General features: G+C 39.2%; 1 protein-coding gene across 3 annotated transcripts in view; it reads left to right on the top strand.

Moving 5' to 3' along the window:
• sash1a (SAM and SH3 domain containing 1a) overlaps positions 1-16,987 on the top strand; it is a 202,604-nt gene that overhangs the window by 130,995 nt on the left and 54,622 nt on the right. For all 3 annotated transcript variants that reach the window (XM_069932254.1, XM_069932256.1, XM_069932255.1), the window contains exon 10: positions 6,836-7,239. In XM_069932254.1, coding sequence (XP_069788355.1) covers positions 6,836-7,239 — 404 coding nt within the window. The remainder of the gene's footprint in view (positions 1-6,835; positions 7,240-16,987) is intronic.

Below are 16,987 nucleotides of genomic sequence, written 5' to 3' on the forward strand. Positions count from 1 at the left end.
GGGGGAGGGGGGGGGAACAGCCTCGCTGGGGGAAGCAACAGTGGTCATCCCCTGTGGCTCAAAAGGGTAGGGAAAGGAAGAGGAGGACAGTAGTATAGGGGACTCAATAGTTAGGAGGAAAGATAGGGGATTCCGTGGTTGCAGTAAGGACAACCGCATGATGGTTTGCCTCCCTGGTGCCAGAGTCTGGGATGTTGCTGCTCATGTCCAAGATATCGTAAAATGGGAGAGAGATGAGCTAGAGGTCGTGGTACATGTAGGTACCAATGACATAGGGAGAGAGAGAGAGAGAGAAAAGAGGCCCTGAAAAGAGAGTACAGGGAGTTAGGTAGGAAATTGAAAAGAAGGACCACAAAGGGGGTAATCTCAGGATTAAGGCACGCGACAGTGAGGGCAGGAATAGAATGAGGTGGAGGATGAATGTGTGGCTAAAGGGATGGAGCAAGGGAAAGGGATTCAGGTTTCTGGATCACTGGGACCTTTTTTGGGGTAGATGTGACCTGTACGGAAAGAACGGGTTGCACTTGAATCCCAGGGGGAGCAGGATCCTGGCAGGGATATTTGCTAAGGCTACTCAGGAGACTTTAAACTAGAATAGTTGGGGGGAGGGAACCAAATGGAAGAGAACAGCATGGAGAAGGTTAGATTGCAAACAGAGAAAGCTTGTAGACAGTTTTTGAGGGTGGAAAGGCAGGTGATAAAGAAGGGAGATGCTCTGTACCAGGATGAAGGGGAGATGACAGAAAAAGAGCATAATAGTTGTTTGTAAAGATAGGGGCAAACAGAAAGTAAGAAGTTGGAAATCTCTGAAATGCATATATTTTAATCCTAGGAGCATTGTAAGGAAGGTGGATGAGCTGAGGGTATGAATTGATGCTTGGAATTATGACGTGGTAGTGATTAGTGAAACATGGTTGCAGGAGGGATGTGATTGGCAGCTAACTATTGCTGGATTTCGTTGCTTTAGGTGTGATAGAATCGGAGGGGCAAGAAAAGGGTGATGTTGCATTACTTGTCAGAGAAAATATTACAGCGGCGCTTAGGCAGGATAGATTAGAGGGCTCATCCATGGAGGCTATTTGGGTGGAATTGAGGAATGGGAAAGGGGTAGTTACACCTTTGGGTTGTATTACAGATCACCTAATGGGGAACGAGAACTAGAGGAGCAAATTTGTCGGGAACTAGCAGATATTTGTAGTAAGCACAGGGTTGTGATTGTGGGAGATTTTAATTTTCCAGATATAGAGTGGGAACCCCATTCTGTGAAAGGGGTGGATGGGTTGAAGTTTGTAAAATGTGTGCAGGATAGTTTTTTACAGCAAAGCGTAGAGGTGACAACTAGAGAAGGGACAGTATTGGATTCACTCTTGAGGAATGAGATTGGTCAGGTAATGGAGATGTGTTGGGGAGCACTTCAGGTCCAGTGATCATAATGCCATTAGCTTCAATGTAATTATAGAAAGGGATAGGTCAGGGCCTAGGGTTGAGTGTTTTAAGGGGGGAAAAGCTAGATTTGAGGAGATGTGAAAGGATTTACAAGGAGTGGATTGGGACAGTTTGTTTTATGGGAAGGATGTAGTAGAGAAATGGAAGTCTTTTAAAAGTGAGATTTTGATGGTACAAAATCTTCATGTTCCTGTTAGGTTAAAAGGCAGGGTCAAAAGTTTGAGAGAGCCATAGTTTTCAAGGGTTATTGGAAACTTGGTTTAAAAAAAAGGGAGACCTACAATAAATATAAGAAACAAAGAAAAAAGAATACATTAGAAATTAGAAAAGCTAAAAGAAGGTACGAGGTGGCTATAGCAAGCAGGGTGAAAATAAATCCAAAAGGATTCTACAAATATGTTAATAGCAAAAGGAGAGTGAGGGATAAAATTGGTCCCTTGTGGTCTGTGGTAGGTAAATTAATGGAAAGCTTTCTTAGAGATAGTATATATAAGCATTTGGAAAGACAGGGTCTGATCAGGAACACTCAACATGGGTTTGTGTGTGGAAGGCCATATTTGACCAATTTTGTTGAATATTTTGAAGAGGTGACTAGGAATGTTCATAAGGGTAGAGCAGTAGATGTTGATTATATGGACTTCAGTAAGGCCTTCGATAAGGTTCCGCATGGAAGATTAGTTAGGAAGGTTCAGTCGTTGGGTATTAATTTTGAGATAGTCAAATGCATTTAACAGTGGCTGGAAGGGAGATGCCAGAGAGTTGTAGAGGATAACCGTTTATCAGGCTGGAGGCCGGTAACAAGCGGTGTGTCTCAGGGATCTGTAGTGGGTCCTTTGCTGTTTGTCATTTACATTAATGATCTGAATGATGGGGTGGTAAATTGGATTAGTAAATATGCAGATGATCCTAAAATAGGTGAAATTGTGGATAATGAAGAAGGTTTTCAAAGATTGCAGGAGGATTTGGACTGCTTAGAAGAGTGGGCTGAAAGATGGCAGATGGAGTTTAATGCTGATAGTGTGAAGTGCTTCATTTTGATAAGAATAATCAAAACAGGACATACATAGTAATTGGGAGACATTGAGGGATGCAGTAGAGCAGAAAGATTTAGGAATAATGGTGCATCATTCCCAGAAGATAGAATCTCGCGTGGATAAGGTGGTGAAGAAGGCTTTTAGTATGCTGGCATTTATAAATCAAAGCATAGAATACAGGAGTTGGGAAGTGTTCAAGGCATTAGTGAGGCCAAATTTAGAGTACTGAGTGCAGTTCTGGTCACTGTATTATGGGAAGGATATCAACAAGGTAGAGTGAGTGTAGAGAAGGTTTACAAAAATGTTACCTGGTTTCAGAATCTAGATTACAAAGAAAGATTGACCAAATTAGGTCTTTATTCTTTGGAGTGTAGAAGGTCGAGAGGGGATTTGATAGAGGTATTTAAGATTATGAGAGGGATAAATAGAGTTGATATGTATAGGCTTTTTCCATTGAGAGTAGGAGAGATTGAAACAAGAGGTCATGAGTTAAGAGTTAAGGGGAAAAAGTTTAGAAGTAACATGAGGGGGAAATTCTTCACTCAGAGAGTGGTGGCTGAGTGGAATGAGCTTCTGAAATTTAAGTAGTGGCAGCAGGGTCAATTTTGTTATTTAAGGAAAAATTGAATAGTATATGGATGGGAGACGAATGGAGGTTATGGGCAGGGTGCAGGTAGGTGGGACGAGAAGACTTAGTTTGGTGCAGACTAGGAGGACCAAAATGGCCTGTTTCTGTGCTGTAATTGTTATATGGTTATAAGACTGAAGGCAGGAATGAATGGTGATCTATAATAGAACTAGCCAGAGAAAAATTATTATAAGCAAAAAATTTGAGCCCATATTCTCAATCTAACTTTCATTATTGGATTATGTGTCAACTTGGAAAATGAAAAGGGTAAAGTGGAACCTAAAGTTGCCAACGTAGGCGATTTCTTAGAAAAGTTCACTTTGATTTCTGCCCAAGAAGGGCGACTTACTAATGCATCAAATTTTAATAATGAAAGTAAATTGTGTAGATTAATCACCTTATAGTAAAATCTAAAATGTGGAAGTGACATCCCCCTTTCTAATAGATTTCTGAAGATGAGCTTTACTTATACATGGTTGTTTTCCATGCCATATATATGAAGAAATGACCGAGTCTAATGAATTTTTTAAAATTTAGGAATAAAATTTGGTAAGGCTTGAAAAAAATACAAAAATTTAGGTAGATTGTTCATTTCAATCGAATTTCTACGTCCAATCATTGTAATGAAAAGTGGTGAGCATCCCTATAATAATATTTTAATCTGATTCAGTAATACGACAATATTTTCTTACAACTTTTTGTGATAGTGATTCCTAAATATTAAAATTGGTCTTTTGCTATTTTAAACAAAAATTTAGAACACATAGAAAGAGATCCTTTTAAAGGTAAAAGGTTCACTCTTGTGTAAATTTATTTTATATCCCGAAAGTTGTCCAAACTGAGCAAACAAAGTTAATATATTTGGTTTAGAAACCTCAGGATTTGAAATAAAAAGCAGTAAATCATCCGCATAGAGAGATACTTAATGTTCAATTCTGTTTCTGATTAATCCTTTAAATTCGCTACAAGAGCTACTGCTAATGGTTATAGTATTATATCAAACAGTAAAGGGCTTGATGGACATGCTTGTTGTGTTCTCCTAAATAGCCTAAACACTTTCAACTGTTGTAGATTAGAACGAATTGAAGCCATAGGACATAAGTATATTATTTCAATCCAATTAATAAAATCTGGACCAAAATCAAATTTCTTTAATATAGCAGATAAATATTTACATTCCTCTCGGTCAAATGCTTTTCCTGTGTCTAGTGAAAGAACATATTCCGTCACATGGATAAGGGCAAATATAGTGTATTCAATACTCGGTATATGTTATAGTAGGAATAATGGTTTTTAATAAAACCTGTTTGGTCAGTTAATAATTATTGGTAAAATATTTTCTAATCTATATGCTAACACTTGAGCTAAAAATCTTCATATCAATGTTTAGTCATGAAATTAGTCTATAAGATCCACATTCTATTCTTTCTTTTCTTTTCTTCAAAATAAGAGAAGAACTAGCCTCATAAAAAGATGAAGGAAGTATACCTCCTTTAAGCAAATCTTCAAGCACAGAGGTTAGATGAGGCACAAGCCATTTAGAAAAAGATTTATATAAAATTCTGCAGGAAATCCATTTTGACCTGGAGATTTACCAAACTGCAAAGAGAAGTTAGCTATGGAAATTTCATCCTGAGAAATGTCCCTCTAGCCTTGTACGCTTGACCTGAGATAGCGTGGGTAAATTAATTTGTTCCAAAAACTCTACCATTGAAGTAAAATCATTCTTAAATTCAGAAGTATAAAGATTAGAATAAAATTGTCTGAAAGTCTCATTAATTTTAGAATGATCCGTTGTTATTGTGCCTTCTCTCATTCGAATCTTATTAATTTGATTTTTTTTAACTGCAATACCTCTCAATTGACCTGCAATTAACTTACCAGTCTTTTCACCATGAATATAAAAGTGACTTTTACTTCTCAGCAATTGTTGTTCAGTAGGGTATCTAGAAAGAAGATCAAAGTTAGTTTTTATATAGCTCTGGATCTTCAGTTTTCACAAATAATATATCAATCTGTTTAATTGATTACAGTTTTTTTTTTAATTAGACTTTTTCCTAAGATTAGCTGTGTATGAAATAATTTGTCCTCTCAAATAAGCTTTCATAGTATCCTAAACAATCAAATTAGACATTGTTGAAGAGGAATTAGTATTAAAGAAAAACTGTATTTGTTGTTCTAAAAAACGTAAGAATCCTTTATCTGTTAATAAAGAGGTATTAAATCTCCATAGTCTTTTAAAAACCGGGATGTGAGAAAAATTCAAGGCTAAAGCCACAGGAGCATGATTAGATATAACTATGCCTGATAGTCATGTGCTGTAATCAGAGATCAATTGATTATCAATTAAAAAATAATTGATTCTAGAGTAAGAACGGTGTACATTTGGGGAAAAAAATGAGTATTCCTTGTTTGTGGAATTTAAAAATTCCATACATCTGAAACACCATAATTTGACTAAAAAGAATGAATTAAAGTTGCCAATTTAGAAAGAATAGTAGATCTAAGAGAAGAATGATCCAAAGCAGCATCTAAACAACAATTAAAATCCTCTCCCAAGATCAACGAGTAATGATTTAAATAAGGTAAAGCTGAAAAAAATTTCAAGTAAAAGCAGGTTTGTTCGGTGCATAAAACATTTTGTGGAATTGTGTCCTCTGGAAAAAAGACTGAGCATTCATGTTATCCATGCCCCTCATGATTTCATAAACCTCCATAAGGTCACTTCTCAGCCTCCTTCGCTCCAGGGGAAGAGATCCAGCTGATCTAACCTCTTCCTATAACTTAAGCCCTCCAGTCCTGTCAATATCCTGGTGAATCTCCTCTGCACCCCTTCCTAGGGGTGCTTTGTTCAGCTGGATCATGGTCCCTACTTTTGTACTTAACACTCTGCCCAATAAAGGCCAGGGTGCCAGACACTGCCTTCACCTCACTGTCCACCTGAGTCACCTGAGCAAACCATCCCCCTGAACCCCAAGGTCTCTCTGTACTACGATGCTCTCCAGGTCGTAAGAAAAGATTGTGCAAATTTTACCATGGTGTGACTTGCGAAAGTGCAGCACCTCACACTTGTCAGAACCCTCTCCTGACTGCCTCTTTACTGTGAGTGAAGGTCTTTCACAATGCTAAACAAGGCAATTTTCATTTTGTGAGTGTGACTATTTCCTCCAATTGAGATCTTCAGGGCTCTGGTCAATGCTTACTCTTTAAAGAACTAACCATATCTTAAATAGCTGCTGCAGTCCCTCAACAATCGCGGGTTTGCTGGGTATTCCTGATCTCACTGAGGTGGCCTGATGCTGGAAGAAGGCTTTGAATGTTCCATTCACTCGGAAGGGCGGAGCAAGATCTGGGAGAGGGTTGGGAATAAAATGAGTCACGTTCGGTGCCTTACAGACTAGCCTATGTGGGTATGAACCCACTATACAACATTCCAGTTGGGGAAAAGCCTGTCATGCAGGTTTTGACATTTGCAAGCTCAGGCAACTGCCACAATCGTTTAATGTTTCACAAAAATTGCTTTGGCTGCTTTTTTTTTACTGCTTCATTAACACTGTGTTTGTGTAAAATTCAATTTGGTTCAATACCTATCCTCCAGTAACATGTCTACGAGGGAAAGATGATTAATTAAATCTCCCTCACTCTTCGCTTATCACAGTGGAGACCATATAAGGGTTGGCAGACAGTGTCAAGTGATCAGTTCTTTGTCTTCCTCTCACCCATGTAGAAAATACTTACGATGGATCCTGCAGCAAACAGGTGGAGTCTCTACAGGATGAAAGATCACTGAACTTTTTCAGGCCAAAGAGCAGCAAGACACAACAGTGCTTGAATGAATCATTACAGAAACCGACTGTAGAAGATCCTGCAAGCTTAACAACCCTGGGTGGCTCCCCAACTCCTGACAGTCTGGAAGGACAAGTCGGGAAGAAGCTCCTCAAGCCTCTGCATATCACATCAGAGATTAGTGCCACAATGCCTCCAAAGAAATGTGGGAGAAAGTCATCTGACTCTGAATGCAGCGAAGGCAAATCGCACAAGCTTTCTCACTCGCCATCCGACAGTGAGGTGTGCAGAGGACTTGCGGCTCAGAATCATGGGACAAGTGGAAAGTCTGTGGACCTCTCATTGGTAAAATGATGCTGGTCTTGCATGGTTGTAATGGAATTTGTTTGATTGTAACACTATATTTTGCCCTTTTATTTTATCCTCAGGGATGGGTTGACTTCTCTGTGACAATTTTCTATAGATTCAGGATCAGATCCTGCGGATTGGAGGGTAGCGAATGTTTTCCCACTTTTAAAGGAAGGAGAGAGAAAACAGGAAATTATAGACCAATTAGCATGACATCAGTGGTGGGGAAGATGAAATAGTGGCACATTTGGAAAGCAGTAACAGGACTGGTTTACGAAGGGGAAATCATGCTCGACTAATCTTCTGGAATATTTTGAGGCTGTAACTATGAAATGGACAAGGAGAGCCAGTGGATGCAGTGTACCTGGACTTTCAGATCTTATCAAAATAAGATCCCACTTAGGAGATTAGTGGATAAAATTAGAACACATGGTATTGGGGGTGGGGTTCTGACATGGATAGAAAGAGTTGGGATTAACGGGTTTCTTTCAGAATGACAGGCAGTGACCAATGGGGATACCGCAAGGCTCGGTGCTGGGACCGCAGCTATTTACAATATACATTAATGATTTAGATGAAGGGATTAAGAGTAACATTAGCACATTTACAGATGACACAAGCTGGGTAGCAGTGTGAAATGTGAGGAGAATGTTATGAGAATGCGGGGTGACTTGGATAGGTTGGGTGAGTAGGCAGATGCAGTTTAATGTGGATAAATGTGAGGTTAACCACTTTGTTGGCAAGAACAGGAAGGCAGATCACTATCTGAATGGTGTCAAGTTAGGAAAAGGGGAAGTACAACAGTCACTGAAAGTAAGCATTCAGGTACAGCAGGCAGTGAAGGAAGCTAATGGCATGTTGGCCTTCACAACAAGGGGAGTTGAGTATAGGAGCAAGGAGGTCCTTCTGCAATTGTACAGGGCCCTGGTGAGACCACACCTGGAGTACTGAGTGCAGTTTTGGTCTCCAAGTTTGAGGAAAGTTATTCTTGCTGGTGAGGGAGTACAGCATAGGTTTAGGAGGTTAATTCCCGGGATGGCAGAACTGCCATATGTTGAAATATTGGAGCAACTGGGCTTGTACACACTGGAATTTAGAAGGATGAGAGGGGAACCAATTGAAATGTATAAGATTTTTAAGGATGTCCTGACCTCATGTTTCATCTTTGTTTGTCTCTGACTTTATGAGCTCCATTATTGAATCTTAATTGGGCAGTGCACTTGTGATCATGTCCATGAAAGTATTCACGTCTTCATCCATTTTGATTTTTGTGGGCTCTCTCTTGTCAACAGCTCTAAACAACGTGTCTGCTGTGTATATTAGTTTACCCAGAGTGTACGCCATATTCAGTGCATAGCAATGCAGCCTCAACATCATCTTTATATTCTAAGTGGACATTCATTTAATAGCTTTTGAACAATACAATCAAGGGCTTATAGTCAGTCTCTACACTGATTGCTTGTCCTGACACAAACTGATGAAATCTTTCACAGGCATATATGATGCTGAGCAGCTCCTTTTCAATTTGAGTGTATCACGTCTCCACGTCTGTCATTGAACGTGATGCATATGCAATGGGTTGCCAGTCATCATATTTTTGCAGACAAACTGTACTGAGCCCACTGTGATGCATCTGATGATATTGAGATCATGGTTGCAATGCAACTAGCAATGCCTTACTGTTTGATTAGACTTGTCTCCCAGCAGGGGTCTGAGACACAGTATGTTGGTGTTGTAATGGAGACTTGCAGCCTCATGGCCAGCCTCATGTGCTGTTTACAACAACGTTAAAGTAAAGAACCTTTTCCTTCATCCTCGTGTTGTCTAAGAACTCACACATGTAAATACAAGATGAAATATGGTGTCAGAAGTAGGATGAAGGAAATCAGAAGGAAATACTTTAAAAGGTAAAATCTAAAGTCAGCAATTGATCAGTGAAGAGAAACTAACAAAGTGAAACATGGAAGGGTTTCATCCATCAGTGAAACTTCAGCTGATGGGTAATGTGGCTGAAAATTGGAGCAGATTTTTTAAAAATTTGGATTGTATTTAGTGACAGTCGGAGCTGATGAGAAAAGTGATGAAGTGAAAACGTAGTTTTCTTACATGTTGTGGGTGATGAAGCCCTGGAGATGTATAATAACTTCACATTTGCTGCTGAAGGAGACAAAATGAAACTGGAAAAAATAATGGAACAGTTTGAGTTGTACTGCATACCTAAGCGTAACGTGATATTTGAGAGGCACAGATTTTCAACGTGTACAGAAAATGAAAGAAAGTATTGATTTGTATGTGACATAATTGAGAAACAGAAACAAAATGTGTGAAATTTGGTGTACAGACTGACTTGCTGATAAAAGACAGACTTGTGTGTGGTATTCCAGATAATAGTCTAAGGGAAAGACTGCTAAGAGAGCAAAATTTAGACCTGGAAAAAGCCATAGCACTCTGTAGGGCTACAGAAACTGTAAAAACGCAGGGAAAAGAGCTGTTCAGTGAAACTAGCTACAATGTGAGTAGAAAAGATTTTGAAGGATATGGGCAAATACATGCAGTGGGAGGGGAAGTACATGAGGCAGTGTCAGAAAAAAGCAACTTTAGATAGAGGTGGAGAGGATGAGCAAATGTAGGTTCTTGGGAGTCACTATTTCGGAAGATCTTTCCTGGAACCAACATACCAATGGCATCGTGAAGAAAGCCTCTACTTCCTCAGGAGTTTGCGGAGGAGCGAGTGGAGTTGTTCAAGTGAACCGGTACGGACTTGAAGGGTCGACATGGCCTGTTTCCGTGCTGTAAACGGTTATATGGTTATGGTTATGTGGATGCAGTGAGCAAGAACAGACATAAAACATTTAACGATGCGGTACACAACACCTACCAAAAAAGTGTCCAGCATATGGTAAAACGTGCTATATGTGCAACAAAAGCAACCATTATGCCCGTTGCTGTGGGAACCAAGTGCAACAAAGCAAAGTTCATGCAGTAGATGAAAGGGAGATAGAGAAATTCGATGTTGATGTTGTGACTGAAAACAAGAAAGAAAACAGACACCGAATGTTGAGATTAAAAGTGAATGACATATACATTTCAGTTAAATTGGATACTGGAGGACAAATTAACGTAATATTAGAGTGATTTTAAGAAGATTAGACCCAGACAAAAGATGTATGGAACAAAAATGAAGGTGACAGGATATTCAGGTTCCGATATACCAGTGCAAGGAGAATGCATGGTCAAAGTGAAACACTGAGACAACTGAGAAAAAATATCTTGGATGGATGGTCCAACATGAAGCAGGACTGCTCATCTGACATTGCAGAATACTGGAACTGCAGGATGGAACTATTAGTGGTTGAAGATATCATCTACAAAGGAAGTAAAATCCTTATCCCAAAGAGTCTGAGAAAAGAGATGCTAAAAAGGATCCATGGAGGACATCTCAGAATCGAAAAGTGTAAAAAAAGAGCACGAGAGGAGATGTACTGGCCAAGAATCAACAATGATATAACAGGGGGGGGCGTGGCAAGATGGCGTAAGGAACAGACATAACTCTTTGTTATTGTTTTGTCTATAAATGCCCGTTAAAACTTTTTAAAAGCTTAGAAATAGTTAGAGGTGTTGAATCAGTTTCTAATGGTACAACTGTTGAAAAGAAGTAAAAAAAACGGCAACAGATAGTTAAGAAACTACATTTCCTGAGGTTATCTGAGACTACCTGTTTACAAGAAGCCAGGACTCAGTGTGGAATGGATCCAGGAAGAGAGGTACAAGATTCGGCAACGGAGCTCTGCTCTTTATCGGTAGGGCTCTTTAAAGATGGCGCCCGGCAGCCCTTGGAACAAAGGGCTAGCCAGGCGCGTGCGCGTGAATCAACGCCCGCTGTGAGCGCAGTCAGTGAATCTTTGACAGCTAGAACAGCTGGGACGCTGCCAGCTGAAGACCCGATTCTGAAAAGACGCTTACCGATTGATGTAGCGGTGGCGCTGCGAAATGCACCACCAGTAATGAAGACTTCAACAGACATCGATGTAATGAAGGCATTTGACATAATATGGGTTAAGGATAACCCTGGCCATCAGCCTCCAGATACTGCTGAGGAGGTTGTGGCAGGGGTTTCCACATGCAGTCATACTGTAAGAAAAGCAGTTAAATCAAGGGAAGGAATAGAAGACCCTTTGACTATACAGAAACAGCAAGATCCTACTGTGCCTGAATCTATTCCAGTAGATATGCTTATTAAGAATCTTGAATCTAAGTTATCCTCTACAATAAAAGAAATAGGTAAGGCTTTAGTTCAAGTTAATACTAAGCTTAATACTTTGGTGGACATTAATACCCAACAGATGGTTGATTATGGAGCTTTTAAGCTTGAAATGAGCGAAAGACTTGATGTTTGTGACCAAGGCATAGTCGAGGTACGAGATCAATATTAGATGTAAATAAAACAATTGAAATTTTACAAATTCAGAATAAAAGTTTAGCGAAAAGGGTTGATTATTTGGAGAATCAATCTAGACAGAATAATATAAAAATTGTTGGTTTGCCAGAAGATATGGAAGGATCAGATCCAAGAAAATTCTTCACTGAATGGATTCCACAAGTGTTAGGACAAGATAAGTTTCTGGAAGGCTTAATATTGGAATGTGCCCATAGAGCTTTGAGAAGAAAGCCTTTTCCAGGACAAAATCCAAGACCTGTTCTGGTTCATTGTTTAAATTATTATGATAGAGAGACAATTTTGCGTGTGGCTATAAGAAACGTACAACAAAGAAGATCTCCCTTGATGGTTCAGAACAATCGTGTTTTTTTTAATCCGGATTTGAGTCAAGAAGTTACGTCTCAACGACGTGAATTTAATCCTGTGAAAGAAGTTTTGTGGAAAAAAGGATATAAAGCAACATTTAGATACCCTGCAGTATTGAAGATTTTTCAAGATGGCTATCAATCAAAATTTTTTGATAATCCTAAGGAAGCTATGGACTTTGCTCAATTATTGCCAATTACGCAATTTCAGGAAAGACATAGTCCACCACGGTCTCCAAGGAGAGTGGAGACGCAAGATGGGAACCTAATTCCAAGAAGAAATGGAAACAATGGTGGTCGGAGTGATAAAGTTGATTAAAAAAAAAAAAAAAAATTTTTTTCTGAGAAGATTTCAGATAATGATGATAGTTTAATGTGAAACGGGAGTTGGGCAGGCATCATTTTCCAGAAGTCATCAGCTACGTGTGAGTTATCTCACACCCAATACCTTGTGGGAGTTACTGCATTGAGCGGTTGAGACAGGAGGAGGTGGTTGCAACCTCCTACCTGTTTTTTTTTCATCAATTTTTGGATTAAGGAGTGAAGTTTTTTTTTATTATTATTTTTAATTTTTTTTCTCTCTTTTTGTAGTTTTAGGAGGGGATAAGGGAAGGGGGTGTTTTTCTTTTTTTCTTTTTTTTCTCCTCTTTTTCTTTGTGTTATTGTAAGTAATGTCTAAACTTAAGTTTGCCTCTCTTAATGTTCAGGGTATAAATAATCCTATTAAGCGTAAGAAAGTACTTGCTTACTTAAAAAAATTAAAAGTTGACGTGGCTTTTTTGCAGGAAACTCATTTAACAGATAAGGAACATTTGAAACTTAAACGTGAATGGGTTGGACAAGTTTTCTATTCTTCATTTAATTCAAAGGCGAAAGGAGTGGCAATTCTGGTGCATAAGAATTTACCATTTCAGTTACAGAATGAAGAGAAAAATGGAGGAAGATTATTAAAACTGAATTGTACAATTCTTAATGAGGCTTGGACTCTGCTTGATGTTTATGCTCCAAATGTTAAAGATACAGCTTTTATTGTAGATGTGTCTTTATTACTTGGACAAACAAATTCCAATGTGATGATTGGGGGAGATTTAAATGTGGTATTGGAGCCTTTATTGGACAAGTATCCAAGAGTAATTAAGAAATCTAAGATGGCAGTACAAGTGACTAATATGATGAAAGATTTGAATTTAGTTGATATCTGGCGAAGACTTAATCCTACAGAGAAAGATTTTTCTTTTTATTCTTCAATAATTCCTTTTCAAGAATTGATTATTTTTTAATTTCAACACATTTGCAGGATAAGGTTATATCTGTGGATTATAAGGCATTGAATGAAGTTGTAATATAGGACAGTAGGTCTCAACCTTTTTCAACCATGGACCATCTTGAGTATTCCTTTACTAGCCACGGGCCACGTATGACAAACCCAAGGACTGTCTATGGGGTGGCACTGGAGCTGTGACAGGGAAGCTCCAGCTCCTTCCCAGACCATTGACAAGATTCCAGTTTTGTTTTTGGTGGTAATGTTTTTTGAGCTTTTATTTATTTGTTTATTTGTCCATCTGTCTATTTATTTATTTATTTATTTGTTTGTTTGTTATCATCAGATTTCCAACCTTATTTATCACAGCACTGCAGACAGCCTACAATAAACCTAAAGACCAGCAGTGGTAAACACACTACAGGTTGAGAAGTGCTGGTACAGATGGTCCTTGGGTCCACTGTACCATAGGAGCCCCAATGAAACGTTTCTCCCATTAACACTGCTTGACCTGCTGAGTATCTCCAGTTAGTTATTTTTCACTCCAGGTTCTAGCAGATGCAGCCTTTGGTGTGTGTCTTCATCATACCTGCAACAGCTCTTGAAGAGCTGTCCAAGTTACTGCCACTTCCTTACTCACACAAATGTTTACTTTTGTTTTTCCACAACCACCAATAACACTGTTCAGCCCATTCATAATCTGGCTCCTCGAATTGCCTGCATTTGATGCTTTGTTTACTTGTGTGTACACAAGCACACACTTACACAATTTGAATGAGTTTATGTCATGGGTTTTTGACACCACATTGCAGCCTCTGTCAGTGACTGTGTTCAAACTGAGGGGAAATAAAGTGTGGGTAGTGGATCTGGTACATCTGGATTTCCAAGAGAGATTTAATGAGGTGCTAGCTGGAAGGTGGTTGCAGAAAATAAATTTATGGGATTGGGGCAATGTGTTGGCATACTTCAAAGATAGCAGAGAGAGTGGAAGTAAATTATCTTTTTCAGGATGGCATACAATTAAAAGGCCAGTGGTTGGCACAAGGATCAGCACTGGGACAGAGTGTATTTAGGAGATAACATGAAATGAAATGAAGGTAACGAACCTGAGGTCACTGATAATGCAGAGTGAGTTGGGGAAACTTGGGTATGAAAAGGATGTAAAGATTCTGCAAAGGATTACACAGAGATTAACTGAGTGCGCAAGAAAATAACATGTGGATGATAACTTGGGGAAATGCAAGGCTATTTACTTTTGTATCAAGAGTAGAAAAACAATATTTTGTGACCAGTGAACCCCTGGGATATATTCTGGAGGATTTTGGTGAGCTGTATGTGAAAATCCAGAAGTAGTTTTGCAGGTGCAGGCAATTAAGAGGGCAAATGATATGTTATTTCTTACTACAAGTATGTGAGCCAAGAAGTTTTGTTGCAATTGGAGAGAATTTTAGTAGGACCACAGCTGGAATACAGTTCACCCTTTGTGAGGCCACACCTGAGGAATATACTTGTTTTGGAATTGGTTTGGTGTAGATTCATTCAGTGCTGCTCTTGACGTTGTTCTGAGAGAAGTGATTGGATGGGAAGGTTAGAAAAATGTGAAGTTGTCTCAAGCATCCATGATTCTGAAAGGTTGATAAGCAAGATGGTTGAACCTGTTCCTTTCTGGAGAATCCAGGCCTCTGGGTAAAGGATCTAAATCTAAATTCAGGACTAAAGTTAAGAGACATCAATTCACTTTGTGCCCTTCACCTTTGGGATCACTTGCAACTGGTTTTCATTCCCATAATTAACCAGTTGGATTTTTGCTGCAACAAGAATCTTCATGGATATTTGTTCTTCCTGTCAGCAGTTTTTTTTTCCAGATAATTTTTAAACTTAAATTCTTCAAATTAGTGCCATAGGATTTGAACTCTCTTTGTTTTATTTGTGCAACCTTCTGGTGCAATAATATGATTGTTGAAAATGAAAATAAGGAACTACAGATGCTGCAAATTTGAATTGAAATCAAACATCTGGCTCCACTCAGCAGATCAGGCAGAATCTGTGGAAAGAATACAGAGTTAACGTTTGATCTTTTCACAATGTCTCCCTCATCACAATAGGAAGAACACATTTTAAGATCATAAAATGAATCTGCTTCAGTGAGAAGTCTGAGGAAATGGGGGAAATTTTGAATGATTTCTTTGCCTCGGTATTCACTAGGGAAAAAAATGTTGAACCAGTTGAAGTAAAGAAAAATAGTGGGGAGGTCATGAAGCATATAAGGATAACCGAGGAGGTAGTGATGGCTGTGTTAAAAAAAGATAAAGGTGGATAAATCTCCCGGACTGGACAAAATATTCCCTAGGACACTCAGGGAGGCTAGTGGACAGTTAGTGGGGCCATTAACAGAGATATTTAGGATGTCACTGGCCACGGGGGTGGTACCAAAGGATTAGAGGGTGGCGCATGTGGTTCCGCTGTTTAAGAAAGGGTCCAAATGCAAACCTGGGAATTATAGGCCTGTAAGTCTGACGTCTGTGGTGGGCAAGTTGATGGAAAGTGTTCTGAGGGATGCTATTTACAAATTTTTGGAGGTACAAGGATTGATAGGGAGTAATCAGCATGGTTTTGTCAGGGGTAGATCATGCTTGACAAACCTGATTGAGTTCTTCGAGGGGGTTACAAAAAAGGTTGATGAAGGGAAAGCTGTGGATGTTGTCTATTTGGACTTTAGTAAAGCTTTTGACAAAGTTCCCCACAGGAGGTTAGGAAAAAAGGTGGAGGCATTAGGTATAAATAAGGAGGTAGTGAAATGGATTCAGCAGTGGTTGGATGGAAGGTGTCAGAAAGTAGTGGTAGAAAATTGTTTGTCCAATTGGAGGCCGGTGACTAGTGGAGTTCCTCAGGGTTCGGTCCTGGGTCCACTATTATTTGTTATATATATTAACGATCTGGATGTAGGGGTGGAGAATTGGATAAGCAAGTTTGTGGATGACACAAAGATTGGTGGTGTTGTGGACAATGAGGTAGATTACCGTAGATTAAAAGGTGATTTAGGAAGGCTGGAGGTGTGGGCTGAGAAATGGCTGATGGAATTTAATACAGATAAATGTGAGGTGCTACATTTTGGAAAGGCAAATTTAAATAGGTCATATACATTGAATGGTAGACAATTGAGGAGTGCAGAGCAACAAAGGGATTTAGGAGTTATGGTAAATAGTACCCTCAAGGCTGATACTCAGGTAGATGGTGTGGTGAAGAAGGCATTTGGAATGTTGGCCTTCATAAATCGGAGTATTGAATTCAAGAGTAGGGAGGTTATGATGAAATTGTACAAGGCATTGGTGAGGCCAAATTTGGAGTACTGTGTACAGTTTTGGTCACCAAATTATAGGAAAGATATGAACAAAATAGAGAGAGTGCAGAGAAGGTTCACGAAAATGTTGACAGGATTTCAGGGTCTGAGTTACAGGGAAAGGTTGTGCAGACTGGGGCTTTTTTCTCTGGAGCGTAGAAGATTGAGAGGGGACTTGATAGAGGTGTTTAAGATTTTAAAAGGGACAGACAGAGTAAATGTGGATAGGCTTTTTCAATTAAGAAAGGGGGAGATTCAAACTAGAGGACATGGTTTAAGATTGAAGGGGGAAAATTATAAGGGGAACATGAGGGGAAATTTCTTTACGCAGAGGGTGGTGG

This window comes from Narcine bancroftii, chromosome 4 (genome assembly GCF_036971445.1).
Source record: "Narcine bancroftii isolate sNarBan1 chromosome 4, sNarBan1.hap1, whole genome shotgun sequence".
Taxonomy (NCBI): Eukaryota; Metazoa; Chordata; class Chondrichthyes; order Torpediniformes; family Narcinidae; genus Narcine; species Narcine bancroftii.